Here is a 14,166-nt window from a genome sequence, read left to right on the forward strand (position 1 = left end):
TTTTTGGGGGTTGGTGCCTCATTCCTGGGGGCACCTGAAATGACTTGGGCCAGATCCTCGATCTCGAGCATCTCGAAGCCTCGTTGGGGATGCAGATGCCCTGTGAACCCAGGGATGCAGGCTTTCAGAGGCCTGGACGTGGCCACAGAAGACACGCAGAGGGGACCAGTCTTGAAAAGGCACTCCAGTGTGTCGGCCTGGCCAGACTATGGGGTGGGTGGCTGGCTGTGAGAGATGGGAGGCCCGCCGTCACAGGCAGGGACAGGTCATGTAGAGTCTCAGGGAGAACCAAGGAGTCTGGCCTTGACCCTGCAGGTGATGGGGGAAAGTCTGGGTTTTCCTGAGAATCCCCACTCGCCTTCCATTGTGTGTCACATGACTTCAGCTCCGCATAACCTTGTGACTGATAATCACTACTAAATCACAGCTTCTGCACGCGTGCGTTTCTGAGCGGCTATTTCCCGGTGCCGTGCGTGCAGGAAGATATCTCTGGCCCCAAACCTGGAAGGCCAGCTTCCCTCTTGGAGTGGGGCATCTGGCCACCTTCTGTCTGTGAGCCTCAGCTGCCCTACGGGAGGCCCAGATTCAAAGCCCCATCTTCCTTCCGGAACCGTAGCCCTGGCTTATCTGGGGTGGAACCAAGAATGGCAGATGCTTCATTTCCTTCCTCCTTCACATGCCTTGTCTTGAATGCCGGAGCACGGAGGGCTCTGGATACTGAGCCAAGCCTATCATTCCACTGACGAACAAACCTAGGCTCGCCTGGGGCTGATGGGCCCTGCCCGAGATTCTACAGATAATTGTGGTGGGGCTGGAATCCGAGGCCGGAGCTGGTGGGGCTGGAATCCGAGGCCGGAGCCAGGCGGGTCTGGCACACAGCTGGGCTGGGTCTCGCCTGCCTTTGAGAGGCTGATGGTACAGTTGGCAGGGGTGTGGCAGCGCAAGCCTCAGTGTGTGTGTGTGTGTGCGCGCGTGCGTGCGTACGTGCGTGAACAGAAACGCCCCGGGTCACTCTGATAGCATCACAAATCCAGGTGCTGGATGGGATCCCAAAGGTCATCTTGGCTGAACCCCCAGCCAGTGCAAAATCACCCAGATGGCTGCTTGAGTCTGAATCATGCACACTTGAGGCCGCCCATCTCTAGGGGATGAAGTGTGTGCGTGCGGGTTACACAGGGGGCTGTTTGTTAGACTCATGCATCAATGTCTGCTTTGGCACAACTGGGATCATGGTTGTTGGTTGTTGCCTGCACACACACAACCTCCCTAAGGGTCACGGGTCCCTCCAGGCTCACAGGGCTGAAAGGGCATTTCCTTCCATGCAGGGCTGAACTCCATCTGTGGGCAACTGCCTGGTGCCCTTAGAACTTCTGCAAGTGAAAATTCCCACCCTCCCTGAGCCCAGAAGCAAGTGGCCCGGGTGGCCCCAGGGCTTGCTTTGTGTCCTCCAGTCTGGGAAGCCCAGCCAGTGAGTCTGCCAGTGAGAAGGGGGAGCACAGGTGAAGGTGTCAGCCTCCTGGAGCACTGATTTCTGTATCCCAACTTCAAACCCAGCTAATTCTGCCCGTGCATCTCTACTGGCAAAAACCCGCTCCTAAAGAACACTGTGCCTGGTGAGGTGTGGGACCTGAACCTCGCACACAGGCCCTTTCACACCTGGTTTCTCCCTTGCTGATTGGTGAGCTCGGCTCACAGTGAGGCCAGGAGCCCCAGGAGGAGAGGAGTTTTGTCTGTACATGGCAGGTATTTCCAGAAACAACCACAGAGGCTGGCACAGAGGAGACACTCGGGGGATGGATTTATGCTGGGAGGGCTGCTTCCTGGCAGTCTCTAGTTTCAAGGGGGGAGTGTTGGGAGGAGGCAGAGGTACCAGGCAGAAGGAGGTACCTCTGGAAATCAAAGCAGAGGGAGCATGTGAGGAGAAGCAATCAGGGAGACTTCCAAGAGGAGGTGGCACTTGAGCTGAGCCTGAAAGGATGCCAGTTGTCAAAGGGTGAGAGAGAAGAGGACTTCAGGCAGAGGAGAGCATAGAAACTGGAACATGCTTGGCCACTAAGACCCAATGCGGCTGGAGTTGGGGAGGGGTGTGGAAAGATGAAGGGAAAGGTGGGTGGGGAAGTTAGGGTGAATGCAGGTCATGCAGACCTTAAAGGCCATGTGAGCAGGTTCTACCTGGTTCTGCCAGCAGAGGAGAGCCTGAAGCTTGGGCGGGGAGAGTGACCAGAGCCCCTCTGTGTTTTTGGCTGAGACCTTCAGGATGCGGTGGGGACACGGGAGGCTGGTGTGGGCAGGGAGACCTGTGCAGAGGCCCGAGTGAGAGAGAGGAGGGTCTGAACTAGGCAGGGGAAGTGGGAAGGGAGGGGAGGGGGCAGGTCTTCCAGGAGACGGTGAAGATGTAGAATTGACGGGACTCAGCAATCTCACCTGCCAGCATACCTGAGAGATGACAGCAGAGTCTAGTGTTTACCCAGCACAGATTTTTCCAATACTCAGGACAATTCCTTATAATGGGTATGATCAGTCTCACTGTGGTGAAGGGGCCATCCTAGGATCCAAGGAGGGTGGGGCGTAAAGTGCCTTAACCATGACCAGATTGTTTTTCATTCATTATTTCTTGCCTTGTTCTAGTAAAAGTTTTTGGTGTCTTAAAAGAATACATAAAATAACAGGGCACAAATTGTTCAAAAAGAAAAGAAAAGAAAAAGGAGAAAGGAAAACAAGGCTGGAGAAGCTAAAATTACATAACCAAACCTACACTCTATAAGTGGACCATACTTTTGACTGTGAGCTCCCTAGCAGCTAATATGAAAAGGGAAACCTGATCAATGACATTAGATAAAACAAAGAAACCAAAAAATGACTTGGGAGATAAAACCCTGGGTGTCTTCCTCAGGTGACATTGAGTGATGCGATGATCAGTGTCCTCAACTATATCCACAGAGTAAATGCAACGATAAATTTAATAATGTTCTTTCTTGATATTGGCAAAGTCTTCACTTCAAAATGCAACTGAGTAAAAGCTACTCTTCAGGGGTGTGGGTGTTGGTGGTAATGAACTCCCCAGCTCTCTGCTGATCTGGCTTAATTGAAGAATACATTTTAGAATATGTGCAAGACTTACCAGATATACTTAAAGCCTTTGTCCAAGAGCAACATGTATCTCAACTGAGTTTAGGATAACCATTGAGTAATAATGAGTTCAAGATTTTGCTTCTGTATGAGAGCTCAGTAGCTATTCTCTGGTGCCCTGTTTGATGACATGAACATGCCTTAAGAAAATTGTGCTGGAGACTAATCTCAGCTGTGACAGGTGAGTCACTGAAACTCTAACCCAGCATATCCACCCCACCACACACCCTGCCCACCCCAGCTCATCTCCTAGTCCTGCTCCCCCTCACTGCACTGCATCTGGGATCTCCTTGATGTTCCTTCAAAGTACGGCCCCTGTCCCTGCCTCAGGGCCTTTGCACATCCTGTTTCCTCTTGGAATGCTGGTCTCCCTAGTCCTGTTCTGAACAGTTCTTTGTTCTCCTCCTCCAAGGTTTAAATGTCACTTTTCTGATCATCCCCCCACTAGGTCAGATTCCCCCTTTTTCACATTCCTATGGCACCTTGTTCTTTGACTTTTTAACCCTTAACACAACTGTAATAATGTGGTTACATGTCTAAATGTTTATTTAACGTGTGTTGGGCCCACTGGCTTTGTTCTTTGTAACCCAAGGGCCTCGCAGGGTGCCTGGCACATAGTACCTGCTCAGTAAATAGATGTTTGATGAGTAAGTGAAGCAAGTAAATGAGGCCTAGTCGTGAAAAGGACGGAGATTTTCATCAGAAACTTGCTTTTTGAATCTACTCTCGTACAGAGAGGAACAGGTCTGGAAGCCCCTCTACAGCTCCGCAATGGTCTGTACAGGAAGAAGATACCTCCAGCAGGGGGGCAAGCAAATGGTCACCCTGGCTAAAATTAAAACTCAGTAAGGCACCTTTAGGTGCTTAATCTCTAAACAGTAATACTTCTCCCTGGTGCCAAGGCTACGTTGTTTCCTTCAGAAGGATTTGACCTTAGGCCTCACCTCCCTCAGCCCAGGACTCTTTGCAACAAGCCTTGCCGGTCTTGTCCTCCAGCCAAATGTCCACATCCCTAAAATAAGGCTCTTTTCCTTCCCTTCCCTGAAAGGTCTCTGCTGCCGGCGCGGAGTTGAGGGAAAACCTCTGGGGCTGCCCACTTCCCTAAAAGCAGCCTGGGGGCCTCCAGGAACAGCAGTTGTCTCTCTACAGGTGTGTGACCACGATGATGAACGGACTCACGCCGAGCACCATCAAGAACTTCTATCTGGCCGGCTGCAAGGTGAGAGCAACCTGCACAGGGCATGTGGCACCTGGGGGGCCCTCAGGAGCACCCAGACTCTGGGATTTCACGCACCAGGCCCAGCTCCAAAAAATCTTGAGGCCACCAACCTAACAATGCCAAGTGAACAATCTTTAAAAATCATTTTATGTTTAAAAGAATATTTTAACACTCCAAAAAGTAGAAAAGCTTTAATCTGGGGGTGAGGGGGTGGGGAGGAGAAAGCCAGCGTTTCTCGCCAAAACAGCAGACAACATTCCAGGACATTCTTGGTGGGGTTGAGGGAAATTTGTCCCCCCTGGGCTCAGTCAGGGTGTCAGGGTTGGCAGTAAATGATGTAATCTAACACTCTCATTATCAGAGGAGAAAACTGAGACCCAAGCGGGGCAGGATGGGCGGGGGGAGCGTCTGTGATCAGTCACAGACCTCAGTTCAGAGATTTCAGCTTGCAAGCCCTGTGGTCAAACCACTTACCTAGCTGTGTGACCTCAGGCAAGAGCAGGAATCTTGGAGCCTCAGTTTTTCCCTCGGTAAAATAGGAATAATAATGAACCGACCTCATAGGGTAGCAGTGAGGATTGATTTGAATCAACCTAGTGCAGTGCCTTGAGCATAGCAAACACTCAGAAAACGTTATCTGCTGCAGTTTCTGTTGTGAAGAAGCGGTTTGAGCAGGGCTGCAGCACGGCCTTCCCGAGAGCACGCGTGTAGCATCGTCGCCTTCCAGCAGAGGGCGCTGAGAGTTCAGGGACTCCTTTCTCCATGCGCTTTTCTTGCCTTCGCAGTACAAGGAAGAAACGCTCACCACTGCCTGCGAGAAGTGGATGGAGATGAACTTGGTCCCTCTGGTGGGGACACAGATCCACCTCCGGAAAATCCCGCAGGAGCTGCTGCACAAAGTGCTGAGGTCCCCCAGGTCAGAGCTGGCTCCCAGCGAGCTTCCCCTGGGATGGGGGGAGGGAGGTGTTAGGGGGGCCTGCACCCACTCCCCTGCTGGATGTGCCCAGTGTGCAGTGCCTTCTCCGTCCCAAACGTCCCTCCCTCCTGGACAGCCTGGCCTCGGGGGGGCCCAAACGTGGGTACTGTGCTCGGGCATGGGGAGGGGTGGTATTCATCAGAATAGGGCCCCTCGGGGTGCCCGCTGTCTCATTACCCACCTGGTAATTAATTAATTGCCTAAACAATGTTTTAAAATTCTGTCAATATTAAGACACATTCATTGTGGAAAATTTGGAAACCAGAGAAAAGGGAAAAAGGAAAAAGCTCTCACCCCGAAATCAGTTTCTTTTTTTTTTTTTTTTAATTTTTATTTATTTGTTTATTTATTTATTTATGGCTGTGTTGGGTCTTCGTTTCTGTGCGAGAGCTTTCTCTAGTTGCGGCAAGTGGGGGCCACTCTTCATCACGGTGCGCGGGCCTCTCACCATCGCGGCCTCTCTTGTTGCGGAGCACAGGCTCCAGATGCGCAGGCTCAGTAGTTGTGGCTCACGGGCCTCGTTGCTCCGCGGCATGTGGGATCTTCCCAGACCAGGGCTCGAACCCGTGTCCCCTGCATTGGCAGGCAGATTCTCAACCACTGCACCACCAGGGAAGCCCCCAAAATCAGTTTTTATCTCCAGCCCTGAACAGCTCTAGACTCAGACATTCCACTGCCGGTATGACCTCACTGACAGTTAAGGCTAAAACCCAACTCTTGGTGCCCTGCCCTTTACTGCACCCCCCGCCAAGTGTTCCTTGACGAGCTGCTCAAGCCCCTGGGAGACCACTTCATCCTCCCGCACAAGTGCAACCCATCTCTGTGGGCCTCTGCGTGGGCACCAGCCAGAGGCCAACCTTCCAGGTCTCTCATCTGGACCAGCACAGGGCCCTCTAACTCAGGGTCTTGGTCTGCTCCTGACCCCCTTCCAATCACATCTTTAACCCAGGGGGCTTTGGCTCTGCCAATCCAGCTCCTCTGTGCTACCCACGTGGCAACCACAGGGCTTTCCTTAGACTCCGGCCAGCGCCTGGCCTTTTAGGTTATTTCCAGTGTTTCACTGATATAAATAGTACCTTCCTGACATCCTTCAACGTACGTTTATCTTCATCTCAGATTATTTTCCCACAGTGAATTCCTAGAAGTGAAATTACTAAGCCAAAAGGACTTTGTTATTACTATTTTAAAAAATATTTTATTTGAAAATAATTTCAAACAAATTAGGTAACAAGAAAAGTACAAAGAATATCTCAGTACCCTTTACCCTGCTTCGTTCAATGTCCTGTTTGCTTTATCATTTGCATCTGTGTGTGTATCTATTAACACACATTTTTTAACCCTTTGAGGGCAAGTTGCATATATCATGTTCCCTTACCCCTGAATGCTTCAATGTATATTTCCTAATAAAGAGAATTTTTCTGATATAATCCCAATGCAGTTAACAACTTCAGGAAATTTGACATTGATGTGATACCTTACACAATGTGATGCATTGACTCGACACTGTCCTTTATAGCGTCTTTTTTCCTCCAGTGCAGGATCAGGTTAGGACCACGTATTGCATTTAATTGCTGTGTCTTTGGGGGACTTTTTAAAAGGTTCTTGATACCCACTGCCAAGTTACCAAGATGATATTCCCTTTGGGTGAATTACAAAAATGAAGACAAAATGCTACAAAAAATTGTAATGGTATATTAGGAAATAAATGTTTCCTCATGCATGTGTGGTGGAAAGCGTTCCGATTCCAAGAATTAGACTTGGAAAGATTTGTTCTCCTGTTGGTTTGAATTGACTCAGTAGCTTGCAATGCCCTCAGACTTACAGGGAAATGAGGTTGGTAGAACAACGTTCTGGGTTCTGGTGTTGAGGGAGACCTCTAATCTCTGTATTATCTAAGAAGACCTCAGGAACTTGGGCCCCAAGAGCAATGCCAGGCCCTGGCAGGGGGAGCCGGGGGCTCCCAGGGTCATTTTGCCCTGCTCTCCATGGCTTTTCCACAAGTGCAAGCTCCCCACCCTCCATGGAGCAAAGGTTGTGCAACCCTTGAAGAAAAGATAAACATGACAGCCCTTAGACTTCTCATGACACTGTCCCTCCCTTGGAAAGACTGAGCTGTCTCACCCTGGTAACATTTAACCAAGGAAGGGAAAAAGAATGTCTGACCACAACCAGAAAGTTAGCGATGGGATACGCCCTAGAAAAGGCTGGCTGGGCAGGAAAAGAGGTCAAGAACATTACGTGTCAAGCGTCTAGACTCACAAGTTTGGGGAGACATGACTGATGTGGACACGGGGTCCTGCTCCTCTGGCCCCACCCCAGGAGCTGTCTGTCTTCACAGACAGTGCCGGGCTCCCTGGAAGGAGGGGAGAGCCTGTGGGGCCTCAGGCATGTCGTCAGCGCATGTGCCCTGGAGGGACCAGGCCCTGGGCTCCTGGACCTCATGCTGCCGTCTTGTCTTCCGAGGTGAACTCTCCTCGTCTGGTTGATGTCCAGCTGCCTTGAAGCTGGAGGGAGGAGGGGAACAGAGGGCATGGAAAGAGGGGCCTTGGGCCACACCCAGTGCCTGGGGAGATGGTTAGAAATTTACCAGGCTCGGGCTCCTCATCTTAGTGGCTGGTGGGCCTGACACCACGGACCACACCTGCTTAAGAAAGGACCTTTGGGTGAATTAACTTTTTTAAAAAAATTAATTAATTAATTAATTTATGGCTGTGTTGGGTCTTCGTTTCTGTGCGAGGGCTTTCTCTAGTTGCGGCAAGCGGGGGCCACCCTTCATTGCGGTGCGCGGGCCTCTCACTATCGCGGCCTCTCTTGTTGCGGAGCACAGGCTCCAGACGCGCAGGCTCAGTAATTGTGGCTCACGGGCTTAGTTGCTCCGCGGCATGTGGGATCTTCCCAGACCCGGGCTCGAACCCGCGTCCCCTGCATTGGCAGGCAGACTGTCAACCACTGCGCCACCAGGGAAGCCCTGAATTAACTTTTACTGAGCGCGTCTGGGTGTGTGCTGTGCTGTGTGCGCTGTCCCTTTTAATCCCCACAGTGCTGTTCGGTACGTACAGTTATTGTCCCTGAGATAAGAGCAATGATAAAAGACAGGGCTAAGCTCGAGCTCAGGGCTCCGGGCTCCAAGGTCCAGGTCCCACCCTCACTGCTGCACCATCTCCTCATTTGTAACAGAGGCCAGGTTTCCCAGCAAACAGAACATCAGCGAGCGCTGGGTTGTCCTGGGAAGTCACATGGCCCCAGGGCCTCTGTGTGGAAAGGCCAGCCCAGGGTCAGGGATGGAGAGTCCCTCAGCCCCCGCTTAGCATAGACTGTGACCCATCCCTCGCTCGTGGGCGTGGTGTTTGGGTCTCTAAGCCTTGTCGGGGCAACATCTGTCTCAGCAGGTGCTTCAACTTCAAGGCCATTCACCTTCCCCATCCGAAGTCCCTTTGACCTCATCTTCCTTTGGGTTTTCTTTCCATCTTGTAAATGACCTGTGGTAAAACACACAGTTTCCCTGACCTCCTGGGCCTCTGGTTTTCAGCCAGTTTTCTCCTTAAAGATCACCACTCGGTGACCCTGTTTCACTCACTCTAATATTATGAAAACTTCATTCTGAATTCTGTTTTTCTGGAAGCCAAGCTCCTTGTAGACTTAGGAGAATGGAGGACTCAGAGGGCTGTCTAGTTCTACCTGCACGAAAGGCTGCCCTGCAACCAGGGGGGCACGTGTCCCACCACCCCCAGGCTTCCTGTCTATGATGCAAAGAGTCTCGAGGGCTCAGGAATTCCCTGAGAAAAGCCACCGTGTCCTCCACGGCATTTGGAACACCACTGGGCAGCCCTCTCAAACAGTATTTCCTGCAGCTAATGCTTCTCTGGCTAATAACAACAATACCTACCAATTATGAAGCACTTGGGGTATACGGAACACGCTGAGTGGGTTTTCAGGTCTAATTCTTACAGCAACCCAGGGAGGTATTCCTCGTGTTTTCCCCTATGGAATGGAGGTTATAGGCCGTGAAAGGATTGCTCCTGCCATGCAGCAAGAGAGTTGGGAATTGAACCCAGGTCTGAGTGGCCTCAATGCCCGTGGTCATTACCAGCCCACTGGTGTGCTCTGCTCCAAGCTTTCTTATTCCTTATTGATGGCCAAGATCAATAAGGACATGGAAGGTCATATTTTTGATTATTAAAAAAGTTACAAAGGTAGGAGGATAATGCAAAACACAATTGGACCCACCTCCCCAAATGAACAGATGGTAGCATTTTGTCGTAAGTTAAGAAATAAAACATGACCAAGAAAGCAGAAGTCAGCTGTGTGCTCTGCGCAACCCCCCGCCCAGCCCTATTCCCCTTCCTTCCTCTTGGCCTCCCTCCCTCCCTAAAGTGGAGGATTTGTGTGAATCCAGTCCATGAGATTTTATTCTTGTTACATACATGTACATGCAAAAATAATGCACAGTCTCGTTTTGCAAAGGTTTAAATTTCAAGTCAACTTTCTCATAGTGATTGCAGTGATTGTGACTTCCTGCAACTTACTTTGTTCACTAACATCACGCGATGTGTTCTCGCCGTATTGATATGTATGTACCTAATTAGCATCTTAAATTTTAATTGTTGTACAGGGCTCTGATGAATGAATAGACAACAGTATTTTCATTCTCTTCCTAATGGCCTTTTGTTTTATTTTGCTTCATTTTTGCGATGACAATCAGAGCTGCAGTGGACATCCTTGTTCATGTTTTCTTGTTCACTTGGGCACGGCTTTCTCTATGGTCTGTGTTCAAAAGGAGATCTTTATGGTTTATACACAGTTTTCTCAATAAAAATAGAGGACAATGTCTTGTGAAAGGCATTTTTACACCAGTTACATCCCAGTGGCTACTTGTGAGCCCCAATAAACACATGTAGAACAGCCCAGATGTTCGCCTGTGTTGGAGGGAAGTTTAGGATCTCTCTGAGTTCCGTCTTGATTCAGATCATCAGAGCTCTTAGGTAAATGAAAATATGTTTGAATGTCCTCAGCGTGATTATTTCCTGTAGGAACTCATACTTTAGGGTACTAATACTTGGCCTAAAGACAGAGGACTTTATTTCAATAATTACCCTTCATCATAAAAGTAAAACCAGGGTCCTGATTCATGGAGCTCCCAATTACTCCCCTTGTGTTGGTAAGCTCCTCTTTGGTAAGATCTCAAAGAACCTTCTGGGCTTGAGGACCTCAAGCGTGGGTTCTGCACCAGAAGACACGTAGCTCCCCAGCCCAGCAGTTGAAGAGTTCCTTGTGGGGACATCATACCAAGTGGTTCTGTGATGTCTCCCCTCTTGGCTCACTGCTATTGCCCAGACAGTGACAAATTTGGTCACTGTCTGGCCAGAGTCAACGCCCACGCATTGTTGGTGCCTAAAAAAAATAAGAGGAAAGAGACCGTTCTACTGTGTCCAGAAATAGCGAGAGGGGCGGGAGGGTGACATTCCCATTGCTCTTTGAGTCACGGTTTAGCTTGGCTTCCACCCACCGTGACCACTAAAGTGGTGGTTGAAGAGGCTGTGATATATTTTGAAGCCAGGGTGCATCTCCGTGGTCAGAGACAGAAAATATCAATGGGTTTAAGAAACATTGAAATGACTCAGAGAACCAAGTCATCGGTGGCTCTTAGAGGACCTGTTTGGGAAACATCCTTTACAGAGCTGATTCCGTGGAGAGCAGCCCCCACTCCTCCTCATCCCTTCTTCCTTGATGAGATGTCTCCTGCTGCTGCAGGCACAGTGTGGGCTCTGGAGCCAGGACCCAGACCTCTCGGTGGGCCACTCGGAGCCCTGCCACCCAGGAATCAGAGCTGCTGCCCCCCTGAGCCCATTACTGTGCCCAGGCACTGCTCTATGTGTGGTCAGCTCAATAATGGTCCCCCAAAGATGTCGACATCCCAAGCCCTGGAACCTGCGAATACGTTAGGTTGCACGGCAAAGGGGAATTGAGTTCTCAGATGGAACTAAGGTTGCTAATTGAATGAGCTTGGCATGGGGAGGTTATCTTGGATAATCCGTGTGGGCCCAATGTAATCACAGGATTCTTCAGTGTGGGAGAGGCAGGAGGAAGAGTCAGAACCAGAGAGAGGTTTGAAGATGCTGTGCCGCTGGCTCAAAGATGAAGGAAGGGGCCACAAGCCAAGGGATGCCAGCGGCTTCTAGAAGCTGGAAAAGGCAAAGAAATGATTCTCCCCTAGACCCTCAGGAAGGAGCACGGCCCTGCCCACACCTTGATGTTAGCCCAGTGAGATCCATTTTATACTTAGGACTTCTGGGGCAATAAGATAGTAAATTTGTGTTGTTTTAAGCCACTCGGTTTGTGGCAATTTGTTACAGCAGCAATAGAAAAATCATATGACGTGTCACCTCACATAGCCGTCACAGTATCCTCTGAGCAACTGCTATAATCACTATGTTACAGATGAGGGTATTGCAGCTGCAGGGCCAGTAAGCAGCCTGCAGGAGGTTCCACAGCCAGTTTGGGGCAGAACTGACCCCTGCCCAGGTCTGACCTCAGAATTATGTGACTTTGGATAAGTTATTCACATTTCAGCCCTCAATCAGGGCCAGGACTGGAATATGACCAGTGAGGCACTCACCTCAGGTGCAAAATTTAAGGGGCACGAAAAACCTCAGTCATTGAGATAAAATGTATTGTAATGCAATATTTTACAGTGAGAATTAATGCAAAAAAAAAAACCATGATGAACAAAACATTAAATTTTTAAATAAACGTAGGGTCAGTCCAATTTCCACATCTATAAAAGTAAGGAATATATCCCAACTGCAGGGTTGCTGTGTGGAATTAAATTTTAAAAGTGCGGAAACGCCTTGGGAACACTGTCTCCTAGTAGGAGCTCATTCAGTGATGGCCATTGTTTAACAGCGGCACAGCCAGTGGGTGAAAACACAGGCTCTGGTGGCGACAGGTGACTTGAGGTTCACGGTCCAGCCATGCAGGTTACCAGCTGAGTGACCCTGAGCAAGTCACTCGATATCTCTCTATGTGAGTGCACCTACAGACTCAGGGTGGTATCGCCTCCTTCCTAAACTCACTTTTAATTTTTCAGTTTTTTACACACAGTGTGGTTTTGGCTGTTCCTAAAATTACTTCTCAATCTTTTATTTTGGCCAGGTTGTTTACTTTTAGCGAGTTTCACCTTCTGAAAACACTTCTTTTGTGGGTCTACTTGCAACTAAACAACAAAGCTCAGACAATTCCGATGTACGAAACTGTGCTCTCATTTTTTAGCAGGTAACGTGACTTAGTGTTGATTGATGAATAGTACATACACTATTTGTTTGCTCATAATATCATGGGGGAAAGCATCAGTGATATTATTTTTCATAGCATTATTCAGAGTGCATAGAATGCAGTTTTCTTATGGGATCTAAGATTATGGGATAACTTTGAACCACTAGATTACTTGAAAAAGTGAATAATAGGTGTTATAATATGAGATAGTCATGTGCCTTTGAGCACGTGTTCTGTGTCCAGTAAAAGACCTGATGCAAAAGGTGTGCTTTTTATTCAGGAAAATTACCATACCCTACTGGCCTTAAAAATTTCATACTTAAAATGTACCTAAATCAGCCCAGATCATTCTCATTTATATTTCACTAGTTAGCATATAACGTTCTGAATTTTCTGGACAAATGAAAAAGCATTTGAATGTACAAAGATTTCATAGCACTAATCCAGTCTCTTAGAATCTCTAAATTTATAAATTCTAAAAGTTATATATCTCAACATTTAAGTGAAAAATAACGATTACAGTATAAGAATGGGCACCATTTAATTATGCTTACTAAATGCAATAATTCTGATAAACACTTTCTATTTGTAATCTCATTTAGTCTACCTAGTACTCAGGGGCTGGTTTTATTATTCCCATTTTACAGATGAGGAAATTGAAGTAGAGATGAATACCTTGTCAGAGATCATACAAGTGATAAGGGATGGAGCCTGACTTGAACCCAGACCTGCCAAATCCCAAGACGCTTTGCTGCCCATTCCTAGGATGGCAGGGAGGGTTTCTCTCTTGTGCCCGCTGCAGCTGGTTCAGTCGTGAATCCCTGGGCATGGTGTCTAGAAAGATCCTGAGGCTGCCTCTAGGTTCAGTGTTGTTGTTAGCCAATTACTTCTAAAATTGCCTGGCAGTGCATCTTCTTCCCCTCCCCGTGTCCTCCTCTGCCTGTGTTTTCTGTCTGTTCAACCCCACTGGCAATGTCAGCTGTGGCAGCCTGGGACTGGGGGACAGAGTGGGGTTGAGGGTGAAAGCAGTAATCCATCTGGTGTCTCTTTAGCTTCTATTAAAACTTTGTAAATACACTCGCATCATCCAAGCTGGTTGCAGAGTGTGATGGCCCTGTAGCCAAAGACAGTACCAGGAGGATCCGCCCTAGACGGGCAGGCTTACCTTCATGATCATGTTCTGTTCCCCATATCAGCAGGGACAGGGGCTTCCAAGCAAGACAAGGTGCATTCAAGGAAGTCAAGAGATTCCTTTTCTTTTGCACATGTGAGTTTAACGAATAAACACGTCTTCCACATGTTCATCAGCACCTCAACCTGTTTAAGCCAACTTTCGCTTGCATTGTTCTGAAGCAGTTAATCCTTTTCTGGAACATCTGTGCACCATGTCAAGTAAAGAGCCCCTTTTTCCTGTCTCGTTATTTGGGGAAAGCAATGTTCATTGCCAGAATGACATGTCCTTGCTTAGTTTCTATGTAATTTGCTTTGAACCCAAATGTCTTAGATCCGCCCTCTCCCACTCTTTTAATAGCCCAAGAGACACTTTTTCTGTTGAGTCATGCACACCAGG

General features: G+C 48.7%; 1 protein-coding gene across 1 annotated transcript in view; it reads left to right on the forward strand.

The window, feature by feature from the left end:
* The window catches only part of BTBD16 (BTB domain containing 16), a 45,432-nt gene that overhangs the window by 16,271 nt on the left and 14,995 nt on the right, over nt 1-14,166 (forward strand). The window contains exons 7-9 of the mRNA XM_068548691.1: nt 4,279-4,348; nt 5,134-5,264; nt 12,477-12,596. Coding sequence (XP_068404792.1) covers nt 4,279-4,348; nt 5,134-5,264; nt 12,477-12,596 — 321 coding nt within the window. The remainder of the gene's footprint in view (nt 1-4,278; nt 4,349-5,133; nt 5,265-12,476; nt 12,597-14,166) is intronic.

The sequence above is a fragment of the Eschrichtius robustus genome, chromosome 7, assembly GCF_028021215.1.
Source record: "Eschrichtius robustus isolate mEscRob2 chromosome 7, mEscRob2.pri, whole genome shotgun sequence".
Classification (NCBI taxonomy): Eukaryota; Metazoa; Chordata; class Mammalia; order Artiodactyla; family Eschrichtiidae; genus Eschrichtius; species Eschrichtius robustus.